Raw genomic sequence first — 15,155 nt, forward strand, 5'->3', positions numbered from 1 at the left:
GACGTCTCAGCGGTAGGTAGCACAGTCATGGTTGAACCCACCCAGTCTAGGACTAGGCCTGCACAAATTCTGGTGGGCAGAGTTGTCACTCCCTTATGGGGGGATGGCTATGTCCCAGTTAAGATAGTAAACCCTACTGATAAGCCACTGACACTTAGGAGAAATGCAAAGGTTGCGGATGTGTCCCATTGTCTTTCTGTGCAGGACATGCCAGAACCAGATCGTGTCCAGTCCAATACACAGTACACACAAGTCTCGTCACCTGCACCACGGTCAGAAGCTGAAATGTCAGCTGTTCTGTGTGACATGGGCCTGCAGGAGTTGGACCTCTCATCCTGTGAGATCTCCCTTGAGTGGAAGGAGAAATTGTTGCAGATCATTGAGCAGTATGAGTCAATCTTTTCAAGGCACAAAATGGATTGTGGTGAAGCAAAAGATTTCGTGCACAGAATCCGCTTGTTAGATGATAAGCCTTTTAGACTTCCATACAGGCGGGTCCCACCATGCCATTATGACAAGCTGCGGACTGCGCTGAATGAGATGGAGGAGCTGGGGATAATACGCAAGTCTCAGAGTGAGTACGCATCTCCCCTTGTCTTAGTTACCAAACCCAATGGTGACCTTCGCATTTGCAATGACTTTCGGTGGCTGAATGCGAGGACAGTAAAAGATGCTCATCCCCTCCCTCATCAAACTGACGCCCTCGCTGCGCTTGGTGGCAATGTGCTGTTCTCCACCATGGACCTCACATCAGGGTTCTACAATGTCAGGCTACATGAGGATGACAAGAAATTTACAGCTTTCTCCTCCCCATTCGGTCTTCATGAATATAACCGAATGCCCCAGGGCCTGACGAATAGTCCAGCTACCTTTATGAGAATGATGATGTCTATCTTTGGCGATGAGAACTTCACAAGCCTGCTTTGTTACTTAGATGACCTCATGGTGTACGCCCCATCTGAACAGGTGGCACTAGAGCGTCTGCTGATGGTCTTCTCACGTCTGGCTGCAAACAACTTGAAGCTCTCGCCTAAGAAATGTCACTTTCTCCGCAGGTCTGTTAAGTTTCTAGGACACATCATATGTGCAGATGGTATTAAGACAGACCCAAGTAAAGTTGAGGCCATAAATAATGTGCAGGAGACAGACTTGATGGAGTCCGATGGGATGACTCCATGTGCAAAGAAAATCAGATCCTATTTGGGGATGGTTCTTTACTATCACCATTTCATTAAGGGATGTTCTGCTAAAGCCAGGCCACTGTTCAACCTCATCGCTGAGCCTTCAGCACCGCACAAGAGAAGGGGCGGCCATACACCCAAGTTCAAAAAGGGCCATGTGAAACTGTCTCCGGCAGACTGGACAGATGAGTGCAGAGACGCATTCAGAGCTTTGAAACATGAGCTTGTGCAGAGTGTGACGTTGGCCCATCCAGACTTCAATACACCGTTCATCCTTGCAGTTGATGCTAGCTTTGATGGCCTCGGAGCTGTCCTATCACAGTTGCCCCCTGATGGGAAGATTGCTAGACCAGTGGCGTTCGCCAGTAAGACACTCTCACAGTCTCAACTGAACTATCCAGCACACCGGCTGGAGTTTCTGGCTCTAAAATGGGCAGTGTGTGTCAAGTTCAGCCACTGGCTGAAAGGTCGGAGCTTCTCCGTCTGGACAGATAATAATCCGTTAACATACATCTTAACTAAACCGAAGTTGGATGCATGTGAACAGAGATGGGTATCGAAGCTTGCAGCATACAGTTTTGACCTGAACTATGTCCCTGGCACAAAGAATGTAGTCGCCGATGCACTGAGTAGAGAACCATTTGTCAGGTCATGCATGAGCCACCGTCTGGTGACTGAACCCTACTCTTTGCTGCTGAACCAAGTGAATGGTATGGTGGATAGTACAGTTCAAGATGCTTTCAGATGTACTAATAACTGCCAGCTGGTTGTTGATCAGTCTGGGGAAGGAACCGACATCACCCCACCTGCATCTCAGGGTTCCCTCTCTTCGCGAGAAGTGTCAGCCGTGCTTGATGCACATGAGTCTGGTGGTGTTTGCCAAGTGAGGGGTACAGGTCCGACAATCCCTCAGCTTGCCAGAATTGATCAGTCTACCTCTTTACCTAAGAGTGAACTAGCTAATATGCAGGAGCAGGATGCTGTCTTGGGCAGGGCTCTCTTTTATGTCCAGCGTCACAGGAGGCCAACTAGGCGTGAGCGTGCTGATGAGTCTCGCAGTGTGTTGAAACTGTTGAGGCATTGGCCCAAACTCTCTATCTTGAACGGCATGTTGTACAGAGTTAAGAAGGACAGGCAGATGAACATGTCAATACACCAGTTTGTTGTTCCAGATTCCATGAAGGTTCAGGTCCTCCAAGGATTACATGACTCAGCTGGTCATCAGGGGCAAGCTCGAACACTTTCTCTCGCGAGGCAGAGGTTCTTTTGGGTGGGGATGGAACAGGACATCATCAACCATGTGAGGAACTGCTTCCGCTGCATTGTCGGGAAGACCCCAGAGCCTCGCGACCGTGCTCCCCTGGAGAGCATTTGCACAACGGAACCTATGGAACTAGTCTGCATTGATTTTTGGACTGCTGAACAGACTGATAAAAAGTGCGCGGATGTCCTAGTGGTCACAGATCACTTCTCCAAGTTGTCCCACGCGTTCCCCTGTAGGAATCAGTCAGCGAAGCAGGTTGCCCGTCGTCTATGGACTGACTTTTTCAGCATTTATGGATTCCCCAGACGCATCCATTCAGACCAAGGGGCCAACTTTGAGAGTCGACTCATTAAGGAACTCCTCGAGATGACTGGTGTTGATAAATCCCACACCACCCCGTACCATCCTATGGGGAATGGCGTTGTTGAGAGATACAACAGGACTCTTGGAAGCATGATCAGGACTCTGCCATCGCAGTGCAAGGCTAGGTGGCCGCAAATGCTACAGATGCTGACCTTCTGTTACAATTGTACTGAGCATGAGACCACAGGCTTTGCCCCATTCTTTCTCATGTTTGGGAGGATTCCACGTCTGCCTGTTGATGTTGTGTTCCAGCATGCCCTCCCCAATTGTGCCGTCGTTGACCATGGCAACTTTGTTTCTCAATTGAGGCGAGACTTGTCTGAGGTTGCACGCATTGCCCAGCAAAACAGTAGGGTAGCACAGGCTCGTCAAGCTGAGAATTACAATCGCAGGGTGAAAGGATCTCCACTCATAGTGGGTGACAGAGTCCTGCTTGCTAATCGTGGTCTGAAAGGGGTGAAGAAAGTCGCAGACAAATGGGACTCTACAGTTTATGAAGTGGTTTCTGTGAAGCCTGGAATAAATGTGTACTGCATCCGTGACCCTGTTTCGTCTAAGGAAAAGGTTGTTCACAGAAACTTGCTCCTCCCTGTGAGCTTTCTCCCCATGGATGATGATAGTTTTGAGGCAAGCCGCTCTTTGGTGGCTGAAAGTGAACAGAGTGGCCCTGTAGTTCCTGTTGATGTACAGGACAGTGAGACAAAGACGATTAACTGGCTTCTGCAATTGGAGAATAGGAGTGATTGTGATGAAATAGCCAGCCAGTCTGACTGTTCCTCTGCTGGAGCTGTGGGTGCCCCATCGTCTGAGGTTGAAATGGCTGTAGTCCCCCACTCTTTGGGTGAAGTCTCTGTTGCCTCAGATATTCCGCCAGAGACTGCACAGTCCCCTTCTTCTACCCCCCCTCCTGGATGCGCAATACCCCAGGATTCACCTTCCCAGCCCTTGGCTGAAGCAGCACAACAAGTCCACTCCCCTCCCCTTGACATTGACATGAAGACAGATAACTCACAACCACACGCAGCTGACATGCAGACAGGTTATCTCACGCATGACCAAGTGTTGCCTTCACAGCCACGTCCACGTTGTACTAGGACTGGTAGAGTAGTTAAGCCACCTGTTCGACTCATTTGTGACATGAATGAACAAATCATTGATGACTCAGTGTCAATATCAAGTGTTGATACTGGTTTTCTTTCATGAAGAAAATGTTTTCTGGCTAGATTGATGATTTAGTTTTGTTACTATTTTTTTTACATGTATTGATAGTTGCAAGAAGTATTTTCTAGTTGAGTTGACTCGTTATAGAGCATTGGTTATGAACTGAAAGGTGTATATGGCATCTTTTGTGTCTTATATTAGTGAGGTGATCCTTGCTGATTTAATTCCAAGTGGAAAGTTTTTTTAACTGACTTGAACTTTGGTTGCTCTTACGTGTCGGCTGCATTCTTTAACTGAAGACTTGAATTTTGAATTTTGGAGTTTGTCTGTGCCCCGATTTAGCAGGATTTTAGGGGGGTGTATGTAACATAGTTGAATAAGTTGTAGTTAAAATCCCGCTAAAATGGGGAAACTACGCCATCTACTGTTCTACATGTTTGCATCATGCCTGCTTCATGTTAGCGAAGCATGATGGGAAATCCTCAGTACGCTGGAGGATTTTCATGAGACAGGTAATGTCCGTGCGTCTGTGGACAAAATAAATTATAATTTTGAAAAGCACTTAACAGTTCATCTGGGATACATGCCTGAAAGGAAACACCATTAGATTACGATCACTAAATCATATATGTATAGTATAGTAGCCTATATGGGAAATCCTCAGTACGCTGGAGGATTTTCATGAGACAGACAGGACATGTGCTTTGGTCCACAAATTGACACCTTGTACACTGTCTCCTGTGTCCATTTGTTGTTGAACGCAGAATAAACCCCCACCTGAGCTATTGCCACCACATGAGTTCCAGAGTGTGATTAATGCAGAGAAGACATACATCGGTCACAGATAGATAGATAGATAGATAGATAGATAGATAGATAGATAGATAGATAGATAGATAGATAGATAGATAGATAGATAGATAGATAGATAGATAGATAGATAGATAGATAGATAGATAGATAGATAGATAGATAGATAGATAGATAGATACTTTATTAATCCCGGAGGAAATTGGTAGTATGAGGGTGTGACTGAAACACAATTTCCTAAACAGTAACGGTGTTATGAAATAGTGAGTGAAATTTGTCAATGTAAAAATAACTAGATTTTAAAGTTAATTACAGTATATACCACAGAGAATATGAGTGAGACACTACCTGGGAATTTCAGTGTTTCAGGCAGTTCAGCTTTCAATTTCTAATCTGTACATTTAAAGAATAATGCTGTGGTTCCCACCTCAAGGCAAGTCTAACACTAATACACCTTCTAATAAGTTTGATTCTTTCAAATAAGATTAAATTTAACGTGATTGATAGACTTTACGAACTCTGAACTAAGTGCTAGTGAAGATGCACACTACATGTTTCACTTTGTGACATAGGTTTGGCCAACAATGGACAGATCTCTTTGGAGCCACACATTGAGGTTAACTTTAGATTAATCTATTTGTCATCCAGATATTACATCTTTCTGTGCTTATTGATGAATAGTAATGATTCACATTTATGAATGTTGAAGAAAAGTACAGAAGTCTAGCACAAAAATTTTATTTTGTGAAAGAATCAGATATTTTTTGAATTATCAAATAAAACAAACATTAAAAATGTTCCAAGCTTTGTACACACATGCAACCATGCTGTGAATGCAGCAATGAAGCAACATCATTATGGAGCATAGAACCGTTTATTGCTTCTTGACAGAAAGTCCTGCACTAGGATGTTTGTTATTCATATTAGTTGTTTTTCTGTTCTTCCTCATTTGGTTCCAGATTGCATTAAGTTAGTACTTGTGCGTTGTTGGACTGTTTATCTCTGCGACATCTGATACATGGATACACATTTGTCAAAGCAATTTCCACTTAATGTTCTTCCACAAATACATGCCATTTCTTTTTGCCATCTGGATAACAATATCTGGAACAGTAGGAAATGCATAATTCCCTTCCCTTTTTCAAAGTTTGGTTGAATTTCACAGAGCTTTACAACTCTAAGGCATGGCTGTGTGCCATTTATGGTTTGTAGGTGCATCAGGAATTGTCTGCTGGGGCATTTGTTTTTGCTAACACGTCTTGAGAAATAAACTCCCAACATGTCAGATGAACATAAACAACATACACAAATTACTTGGCATCCATTTATTAACACCAACAACTATTTGCATGAAACTTTTCTGTATACTAAACAGTAGGTGAAGAGGATAGCAGTAGTGTCTGTCATGTAAACAATCAAGGTTGAACAACCATCCACCTGCATCAATTTCATAAATGTAAAATTCAAAAATTAAGAAAAATTTGTCCCAAAGGGGGAATTAAAGTGCGAGAAAAGCTCACCAAAAAAAGCTCACCAAGCTCGAGAATAGCATTAACTTGTAGTTGATCTAAATGTAGACCCATGGACAGAAAAATTACAAATATCCATCCATCCATTTTGAAGACGTTTCACCTCATCCAATAAGCGTCAACTCTGACTGACTGGTAGAGAACTGAAGGAGACTCTTGAATTAGAAATGACACTTCCAACAAACCTGTGGCAAATCCAGTTGATTCTTTTTTGCTTGATTGCCTCAACCTGGATAACTGAGAACATACGCAAAATACACAGCAACATAGACAACACAGTCTTAGATCCTCCTACTATTGGCTAAAAAGGAAATGTACTAGCAAGATTCGAATTTTACATTACTGCATAAACATAAAAAGTGAAAACATGTTAATTTAGTATCCGTTATTCATTCACTCATCCAGACATGTCATTATCCACAGGAGTAAAAATATTTTTTTTTAAAATAAATCAGGTCATGAGAAGCTTTAGCGGCCTGAAGCAGCAAGGTGAATAATGCATGGAGTGTGAGATCAGACCACAAATATGACAGGTCATCATTTAAAGTATCTGTTTAAAGTAACTGTTTACTGTAATTTGTTTTCTACACATGCTAAATAAAAATTATGTGACCCAGCACCATTTATGGTTGTTGCTCATTGAGGAAATCTTCCCCATAGTTGATAATCTGTTCCAGAGCCTGCAAGATCAGCTTATTGATTTCCTTGTCGATGGTGGTTGTTTTCTCGTAGTTCATTACAAGAAAGATGCAGTTTAGCGGAAGTCCCAACGACACACGGAACTGTTCAACCTAAATATTAAAGTAACAAAATATAAGTTGAATTAGTGATATACATTGACCAATGACTTGAAGAAATCTCCCAAGAGAAACCTACCAGCTGCTTCAAGAGTTTGCTCTTGTAGACATTCTTTAGGTTTTCCTGTGCATCAGGGCAGGCTTCATCAACTTTGGTAAGAATAGCCAATTGAGGAATCCCTGCCAATATTTAAGCATTTGCTTTGTTATTCATATAACTTAATATTTCATTCTTCCAAAGAATCAGTGTGACATCTGCTCTTACCCATCTCGCTGGCTGCTTGTCTGACATCTCTCATCTTTTTCAGAACTTCCTCAGGTAATATAGACAGACTGCTGGCAGGAATGACAGAGACCAGGACATGAACTTTATCTTCCAGAGTTGGACATGCGTTGTAACTTGGATCACTGTCCTTCATGGGGCAGCCAGGAGTAAACTAAAAAACAATTAAATACTGTAAAAAATGTTTTGTTTGGGGTTTTTTTGGGGGGGTGCATGAAAAATGTTATACATTGTGAAATTTTATCTTATACAGTACAGTATATTTAGAAGTAGATAATAGAGGTCTTCTGTCAGAGAGGATAAGCACTGATTACATTAATTAAACTTCAACAATATACACAATAAATTTTAGTTGTCAAGAAATTATGCATTTCATTAATCTTCAATCAATTTGCCCAAAGAAGTCATAATGAATGTCTGAGTTTATAGGATTATACCTTGTAACCATCTCTCACATGTCCCCTGAGGGCCAATTTAATGTCTTCCAGGTGAACTCCACTGTTGGCACTTTTCTCAATGCCCATAATGTCGTTGCAAACAAATGAATGACTGCAGCCTGGATATTTCTGGAATTTGAAAGTTTTGTACTGCAAAAAAGAAAAGTGAAATAATTTTCTTTCTTTTTTTTTTTTAAATCACCACAAGTATCAACTGCTAAGAGTTCATTTTTTTCAACACTGGTACAACACTGTAATAGGACTGGAAGGAGAAACATATTTGGAATGGCTTGTCATTATCAAGTTTTTACACATAGTTATATGGTACAGTTGGCAATAGGATTGACAGGATAATTAGGAAATGTCCAAATATAGTAACTAAATGGTAATTTAGCTATTTTCATGCAGTTTTACAGTGCATCAAATTTTTCAAGCAATATGGAAGATATTTTCCTCAGATTCGCAACATAAGGAGTTATTCTTACGATTTTTGTGAAGCTCTTGCCAGAGCTTCCATCTGTCAAAGCTCGACCAGTAACTCTGTCTTGAAGAACACTGTCAATAGAGTTGATGAAGCTGGACTTGCCAGCACCAACCGGTCCATGAAGCAAAATTCTAAGATGGTTAGTTTCACTGTTGTGAGGATGGTATGATTTCACAAAATCCAGCCTGTTCATGTTCGACCTGTTTATTGAGGCAATAGTAACAGAATGTAAAGTTTGATTTTTATTAATTAATGCAAAATAACATCGGTATTGCTTCTCTGTTGTCATACATACACTTTAACCATTTAAAAACAGCATTAAAAATAATATTTAAGAAAAAAGAAAGCAATGATCTCAGAATAACTTTACGATTACATGTACTCACTCTGGCTGAGGCCTCCACGGCTCTTTGAAAAGTGCTGAAAAGGCAACTAAAATGTTAACATAGAATAATACAGAGCTGCAACTTCATGCATTTTTATGATTGTTATGATAATAAAAGAAACATCTCCTAATGTTTCATGTGTAACTTACTTCCTCCCATAATTGTAGCTGTAAAGTAAAACATTGACACGTAAGAGTGCATTTTATTTGAGTTATTTCAAGCAAAATTATCAGGTATAAAGCAATTTGACTGACCTACGCATGTGACAATATTACAAGGAAAAGCATCTATCCAAAATCTATGTCCTCTTAGTCCTCATTTTGCTAATGCTCCAATTTTAATTCAAAAATATCCAAAGACTTCTGTATAAGGATATTATAAAATGAAGGAAGGAAGGATGGATGGACGGATGGATGGACAGACAGACAGATAGACATCAAGCAACGCCCTGTCCGATCGATTCAGAATGGACGAAACGCGAACGAGAATAAATGTGTCCACAATTTCCATACACGACCAGGACTTAATACAGGAATGAGCATCGTCCCTCACAGTTACTGACAGTCACGATACAACCATATATCATGCATTTTGAAAATATAAAAAAAAAAATCATAATACATTACTTACAAAATGCAGCCAGAATTTAAGGTTAAACGTTCTTTTCCTGCTCAAAAAAAAAAAAAAAGGAAATTAAATTATCTACTTTGCTGGAGTAAGAAGTACTGGATCCACATTGAATCAAAACAATACTTTAAAATGAATAAATTGCATTCAGAATCCCTGATCAAAATTAACTGCTTCGTCAAAGGGAGACCAGCAGTCGAAACTTTTACCTGTCCTTCGGACCGAAAATCCGCGCTTCAGAGGATGGGACGTTTTATAGTCCATCATCTGCTTTCAGTTTCGTTTTCACTGAATCATGTGACTTCCGAGAAGTCCTTGGTTTCCACTAAGAAGAGCTTTCAGCCACGCTGATAACATCATGTCTTGTCACTAAAAACGCATACAAATTTAAAAAAAAAAAAAAAAAAACCGATGCAACAACCCCAGCACTTTCAGGTCAAGGATGTTGAGTGGCAACAAGTGACACATTCAATCAGGTGTGACAATGAGAAAATTATTCGCTAATACAGCTTCTTTACAAAAAAAAATCCTGCTTTATTTCAGAAACAGGAGCTGGATGTGTCCTGAACATGTCAGAAAAAGCTGCCAACAGTTTGAAGGTTTAAAATCAAATCTGAAGATAAATTCTAAATTTCGTTTTGTCTTTTTACTGATGGTGTGAAATTTCTAAATGAATGGGCTAAAAAAAATTTAAAATGGGGTTTATGGTTTTCACATGGTGCATTTTTGTGAGTTTGGTGATTAGATTTATGAAAATCTATTTTTCTGTTTGTTGTTGTTGCAGTAACACATTTCCTCCAGAGGATGGCATCACGGCTTCAGATGTAGGAGCTCTTGGATGGGAAACTGGTCATTAATGAACTAACTACATACTGTATGTGCCAGAGTTATCCAAGAGGCTTGTTTTCATTTATTCCCTCGAAAAGATGTTACAAATTTCCACTAAAAAACAGTATACAAAATGTAATTTTCATATGATTAATCTCTCTCCATATTTTTTCTGAGATGAGTTAGCAAAAGAAAATCAATGAAACACAATGGGAGGGAAAAACACCTTTTCAAATTTGTTTGATCTATGCAATGACTTACACAGACTACTCTATGTAATAGCCCACAGTGCAATGACCCATAAAAAAAATAAGTATGTATAATTTTCACAATTGTGAATTGTTTCAAAGCAAGTAAGGCTAGTAATATTTTTGTTACTCTCCACCAGTCACAGTCAGTACAGGTTCACATTCTCTTGTAAATGTAGATGGTTCTCCGGCAGGATGGACAATGATGCTCTACATCTTGGCATGCATCAATGCAGAATGGAATGCAGCAGCAAAATATACACCTGTCAGAAGAAAAAATACATTTTAAATCTCAAGTTTTGATTTGCATGTGGCTTTTTCACCTGGAGTTTCATATTTGCCTTTTGTAACCTCTCTATTTATAAAACTACCTATGCAGCAGGTTCCTAATAAAGAGGACTTATTTACCCAAAGATGGTGAGTCCAGCACAGATGGCCCACGTCATCAGGCCCGGTGTGTATTCTGTCCTGGTGATCACTGACTGCTGACAGTGGGGACACACAGTTTGCCCTGGGACATCATGCAGGGCAGGCGTCACCACCACATGAGTCACTGTGGATGACAAAAGCACCGATAAAGAGAAGGATGTACATCCTTATTTACTTTTGCAAACTTAAAGTGAGTCCAGGCACAGTCCATTACAAACAGCCTGTCCACTACCTTGTCTTTCATTTGTAAAAAAAAATCAGCTGCAGTCCATCTAGAGGACACTCATGAGGCAATCCTAAATGAATGGGATTGGATGAGGTTTAAAGATTCAATAATTATTTTTAGATACTTCTAAACAAAAATCCCAAATCTTAATTTATTTTTTTTACTTTTATTTTTTTGTTTTTACTTTATTTGTGCAGCTATACAATGAATTAAACATCAAGTGAAATGAAAACGCACTTGTTCTTTAATTTTTTTAAATTTTGCCCACAAACTGAATGCTGATTGGTCTGTTAAAGATTAACACCTGGTTGCTATGTGATGCCTGTCAATTCTCCTGGAGTCTACAGAAGTTTTTGAAATGACATTGAATGAATGTCTGAAGGACGATGGGGAGGATGTTTATTTTTGACAGCCAAATGTAGATATTGCTGGTGTAAAAGCATCCTCCCAACGATTAATGCCATTAATGTGGTGTAAGGAGGTTTGTGGGGCATCAAAACTGTTTAAATAAAGGTATTTCACAAGAATTATATGAGCAAAAAGTGTCCAATTGAGTGTGTTCTTTCTACCCAATACACTGAAAGCAGAATGGGGAATTCCCCATAAACATTACATTTTGCGTGATAAAATTTGAGGTATTTTTGTGTTGTGTGTAGACTCCCAGTAGGCAGATTTAATCTACACACAGCGAGTCATTTTAACTGTCCTTTATTTTTATATTTTGATTACTGAGTATCTTTAATTTCAGGACACAAGGTAGTTCAGAATGAATATATTTGTATGGAGCTAAAACCAATGTAAACAAGACAGTTGATCTTCAAGGTGACAATGACATGGGTCATAAGCATTAATGTAATATGCATATATTATACATAGTCGTCGTGAAGATGTCACAAAACACTTAAATTGTGTTCAGCAAACACTTAAAAATACATTTTTGTTCTTTGGGGCGACAAATAATAATTCTTCAATTTCACATGGTAGAAGATCTTCGCCCACTAACATTGTGCACAAAGGCAGTTAACCGTTCATTCTTTAAACTGGGAGGGAAACACTTTGGCCACTCAGCTCTAGATGTATATGTACTGTATGTGTGTATATTGTGAGGAATAGTACAATGTTTGGTTTTCCTAGCTAAACATTGACTTTGCTTACGCATGTTGCCTCACCTGTTGTAGGTCCACCTGACATTGGAGCAAATGGAGCACCTGATGAACAAGAAACACAAGCAGGCTCAGATGATTCAGAAAATATTTCCATGAATCACCATCTGGAGAATGAGTTCCTTTATCTAAAACGTACATAAGTGATTCTTTTTGAATCATTTCTAAATTGTGGAACGTGATCAAATTTTGCCCTATGAGACACATACAGTTTGATGAACAGATGGCCAATTGCTCCCCCCCCCCCACAATAACGGTATCTAAAGAACTAATCCCAATCAGGGTATTAGTTCAGTCTTACAAAAAAATAATAAAATAATTTTAAAACAAGTAGATGCACACCTCCTTGGTATCCACCAGGTGGTGGTGCTGCAACCCCTGGACCGTACATTCCTGGCTGAGGTGGTGGAGGATACGTCCCTGGCTGAGGTGGTGGAGAATACATCCCTGGCTGAGGTGGTGGAGAATACATCCCTGGCTGAGGTGGTGGAGAATACATCCCTGGCTGAGGCATTGCACCACCATAGGACATAGGTGGCCCAGGGTATGGTGGTGCTGGCTCCTGTGGTGGAGATGCTTTTTCCATCTTCAGAAGTCTTTACTGAATATGAGAAATATTCATTGATTAGAAGTAAGTGAGAATATGGTTTCATAGACGTAAATACACTTTAAACTGTGAGGTACAGTACTGTATTGGTTTAAGGTCATTATAGTTGAACAAAATGTAGGCTGTGTGGGGCTTGTGCAGAAAACATAAACACACCACAGAGGTCTCTTCATATGTGATATGCTTCCGGGAAAGAAACAGCGGTTTTGTTTTTGAAGATGAATTTCATTTCCTTAATGTAAAGTTTGAAATCCACAATCAGCACACGCAAAATGAGAACTCATGCCTTGTAAAATTCCTTAATAAATGTGTTGAATATACTTATTGAAGTAAAATGTGCCATATTTGCCAATGCTGTAATTGGTAACCGATGTAATATGAAAATAGTTCATTCTAACCGAGCTTAGTACTTGATAAAAACATACCACGGGGGGGGGGGTTATAAGGAAATGTCAAACACAAATGTAGATTTAGTAGAGTAGCTCTTGGTATGAGGTGGACTGAAACCGTTGGTAGCAAACACTTCACCCTGGCAATCATTGGCTCATCTGGGTAGGCTTGGCTAACAGAGCTGAGGTTTTAGAATGCTGTGCTTGAAAATATCGCCCTGTACCAATCAAAAGCTGTGTCACAATTTTGTTGTCCTATACAAAATCTGAAGCAGTGAATCAGTTTTGTGTTTTGATCATGATAATGTGCTGTAATGATGTAGGCTGGCTAGTCTGTTTAGAGAATGAACCCAGTTTGTTCTTACAAGTCTTCCTGTGTCGTCATAAATGGGATCTAATTGAATTACAGCCTCACCTTCTTTTGTCAGATAGTATCACCACATGAGACTAAAAACACAACAGGATTTTTTGATTGAAATGAGATACAAATATTCATACACAAACATTGTACACACAGTGAAATCATGTTGACATTTTTTCATCTTCATACTTCAGTTATGGAATGAGATCACTTCAATCAACTATATCGAGACTCATCCCTCAGTAGAGGCTAAAAAGTTAAACACATACCACAGCGCAGCTTAGACTTACTTACTTGGGGAATTCCATCAAAGACAGAAAGGACTGAGCAAATAATAGAACCCTGTTTTCTGAACAGGGAAAAAAGAAACACAGCAAAGACCGGAGAGCAGGCTTCAGACAGAAAGTGGATGATGAGGACGATACAGGAAACCAACACAGGCAGCTGTCGGGGACGATTGTGAGGCCGTAAAGAGCAAAGTGAAAATAATTTTCACTTCTGTTTCACAGGAAACAGAAGACTGAGTGTAGTTTTGAAACCAGCAGATTCCCCTCCCCCTTTCTCCTCCCATTTTAAGAGACTGGGTGGGTCTGGAGAAAACAAACAGAAAACTCTCACAACACTCTCACCAAAGTCTAAATGATGGCCAGTATTTTAATAATATCCTGTCACTAAAGTAGAGCTGTTCAACAAACATGGGGAGAAAAGGCTGTCCTCAGAAAAAAGTTTTATTCCTTGGGATAATATTCCATTCAATATAGAATATCAATATCATTTGCTGCTTAATGTTACACTCCTGGAAAGACCTTAAGGGTACGCACAGGTTTAAGATTACATGTAACTCAGATCACTTTCTATCCATCGTTTATGTCATTTCCTGTCAGACCACCTCTCAAACTTTTGTGGTCCAATGTTTTCTTTTGATGATTTTATTTGACAAGACCCATGTGTGGTGGGAAAAATGCCAGTGGCTGCCCAGCCTCACTTCCATGCAATTCAAAACAACTATCCACAACCTTTTGGTAAAAGATCATGTACATGATAATGTGTAAAATCTTCATTCGTCATGTGGGAAATTCCATTGCTCTGCCTCTTCATGAGGCAGAGCAATGGAATCATGCCTTTAAGCCAAAGAAGAAGAAAAAAGTAACGCAATTTGGGGTGTGTCATTAAAAGTGTGACAGCCTAACACATGCATGCTGTTCCTGTTCTATTGGTTAAAACACAACTTCCCTCAGGAGAACTGTTGGTTCCATTAAGCACAGCTATGCATGGCCAAATGCAGGCATCTAGAAATAACACAGTTCAAATGCTGAGCATGCTGGGAGTTTGAGGGCACACAGAATGCAGTCAGGTCAGTTTATGTTGAAAAGCACAGGCATGTAGTCCTGATACTATTCTGGTCACAGTGGGCTGCACCTGCTCTTCCTCCATAATCATCATCTTCATCATTGTTTCTCTGTTCTTTCCCCTTTTAGCCCTTTTCACCTGCTGAATTGATCAAGCAGAATGGACGGGCAACTGTTTATTTTAGCGCACAGGAGGAACTTGTCTAGACTGTCTGGGGAAGGATTTAATTGAA

The 15,155-nt window shown here is 40.2% G+C and overlaps 2 protein-coding genes across 5 annotated transcripts; both read right to left on the minus strand.

Annotated features, from left to right (window-relative positions):
• Window positions 1-6,089: 6,089 nt before the first annotated feature.
• LOC137609561 (interferon-induced protein 44-like) lies at window positions 6,090-10,076 on the minus strand. Of its 2 annotated transcripts, XM_068336662.1 has the most exons (8): window positions 9,326-10,076; window positions 8,845-8,862; window positions 8,696-8,729; window positions 8,311-8,509; window positions 7,826-7,975; window positions 7,371-7,542; window positions 7,185-7,285; window positions 6,090-7,099 (listed from the first exon to the last, which is right to left on the minus strand). In XM_068336662.1, the coding sequence occupies exons 2-8, from the start codon at window positions 8,852-8,854 to the stop codon at window positions 6,932-6,934; spliced, it is 834 nt and encodes a 277-aa protein (XP_068192763.1). In that variant the 5' UTR covers window positions 8,855-8,862; window positions 9,326-10,076; the 3' UTR covers window positions 6,090-6,931. The 2 variants fall into 2 exon arrangements, with proteins under 2 accessions (XP_068192763.1, XP_068192762.1); XM_068336661.1 differs by lacking the exon at window positions 9,326-10,076 and having other exon boundaries at window positions 8,845-9,302.
• Window positions 10,077-10,219: 143 nt separating this feature from the next.
• Window positions 10,220-14,096, minus strand: LOC137609562 (lipopolysaccharide-induced tumor necrosis factor-alpha factor homolog). Of its 3 annotated transcripts, none has more exons than XM_068336663.1 (5): window positions 13,868-14,095; window positions 12,559-12,817; window positions 12,223-12,261; window positions 10,807-10,951; window positions 10,220-10,661 (listed from the first exon to the last, which is right to left on the minus strand). In XM_068336663.1, the coding sequence occupies exons 2-5, from the start codon at window positions 12,800-12,802 to the stop codon at window positions 10,556-10,558; spliced, it is 534 nt and encodes a 177-aa protein (XP_068192764.1). In that variant the 5' UTR covers window positions 12,803-12,817; window positions 13,868-14,095; the 3' UTR covers window positions 10,220-10,555. The 3 variants fall into 3 exon arrangements, with proteins under 3 accessions (XP_068192764.1, XP_068192765.1, XP_068192766.1); XM_068336664.1 differs by having other exon boundaries at window positions 13,864-14,095; XM_068336665.1 differs by lacking the exon at window positions 12,223-12,261 and having other exon boundaries at window positions 13,868-14,096.
• Between the last annotated feature and the right edge of the window lie 1,059 nt (window positions 14,097-15,155).

Source organism: Antennarius striatus, chromosome 16 (genome assembly GCF_040054535.1).
Source record: "Antennarius striatus isolate MH-2024 chromosome 16, ASM4005453v1, whole genome shotgun sequence".
NCBI classification, from domain to species: Eukaryota; Metazoa; Chordata; class Actinopteri; order Lophiiformes; family Antennariidae; genus Antennarius; species Antennarius striatus.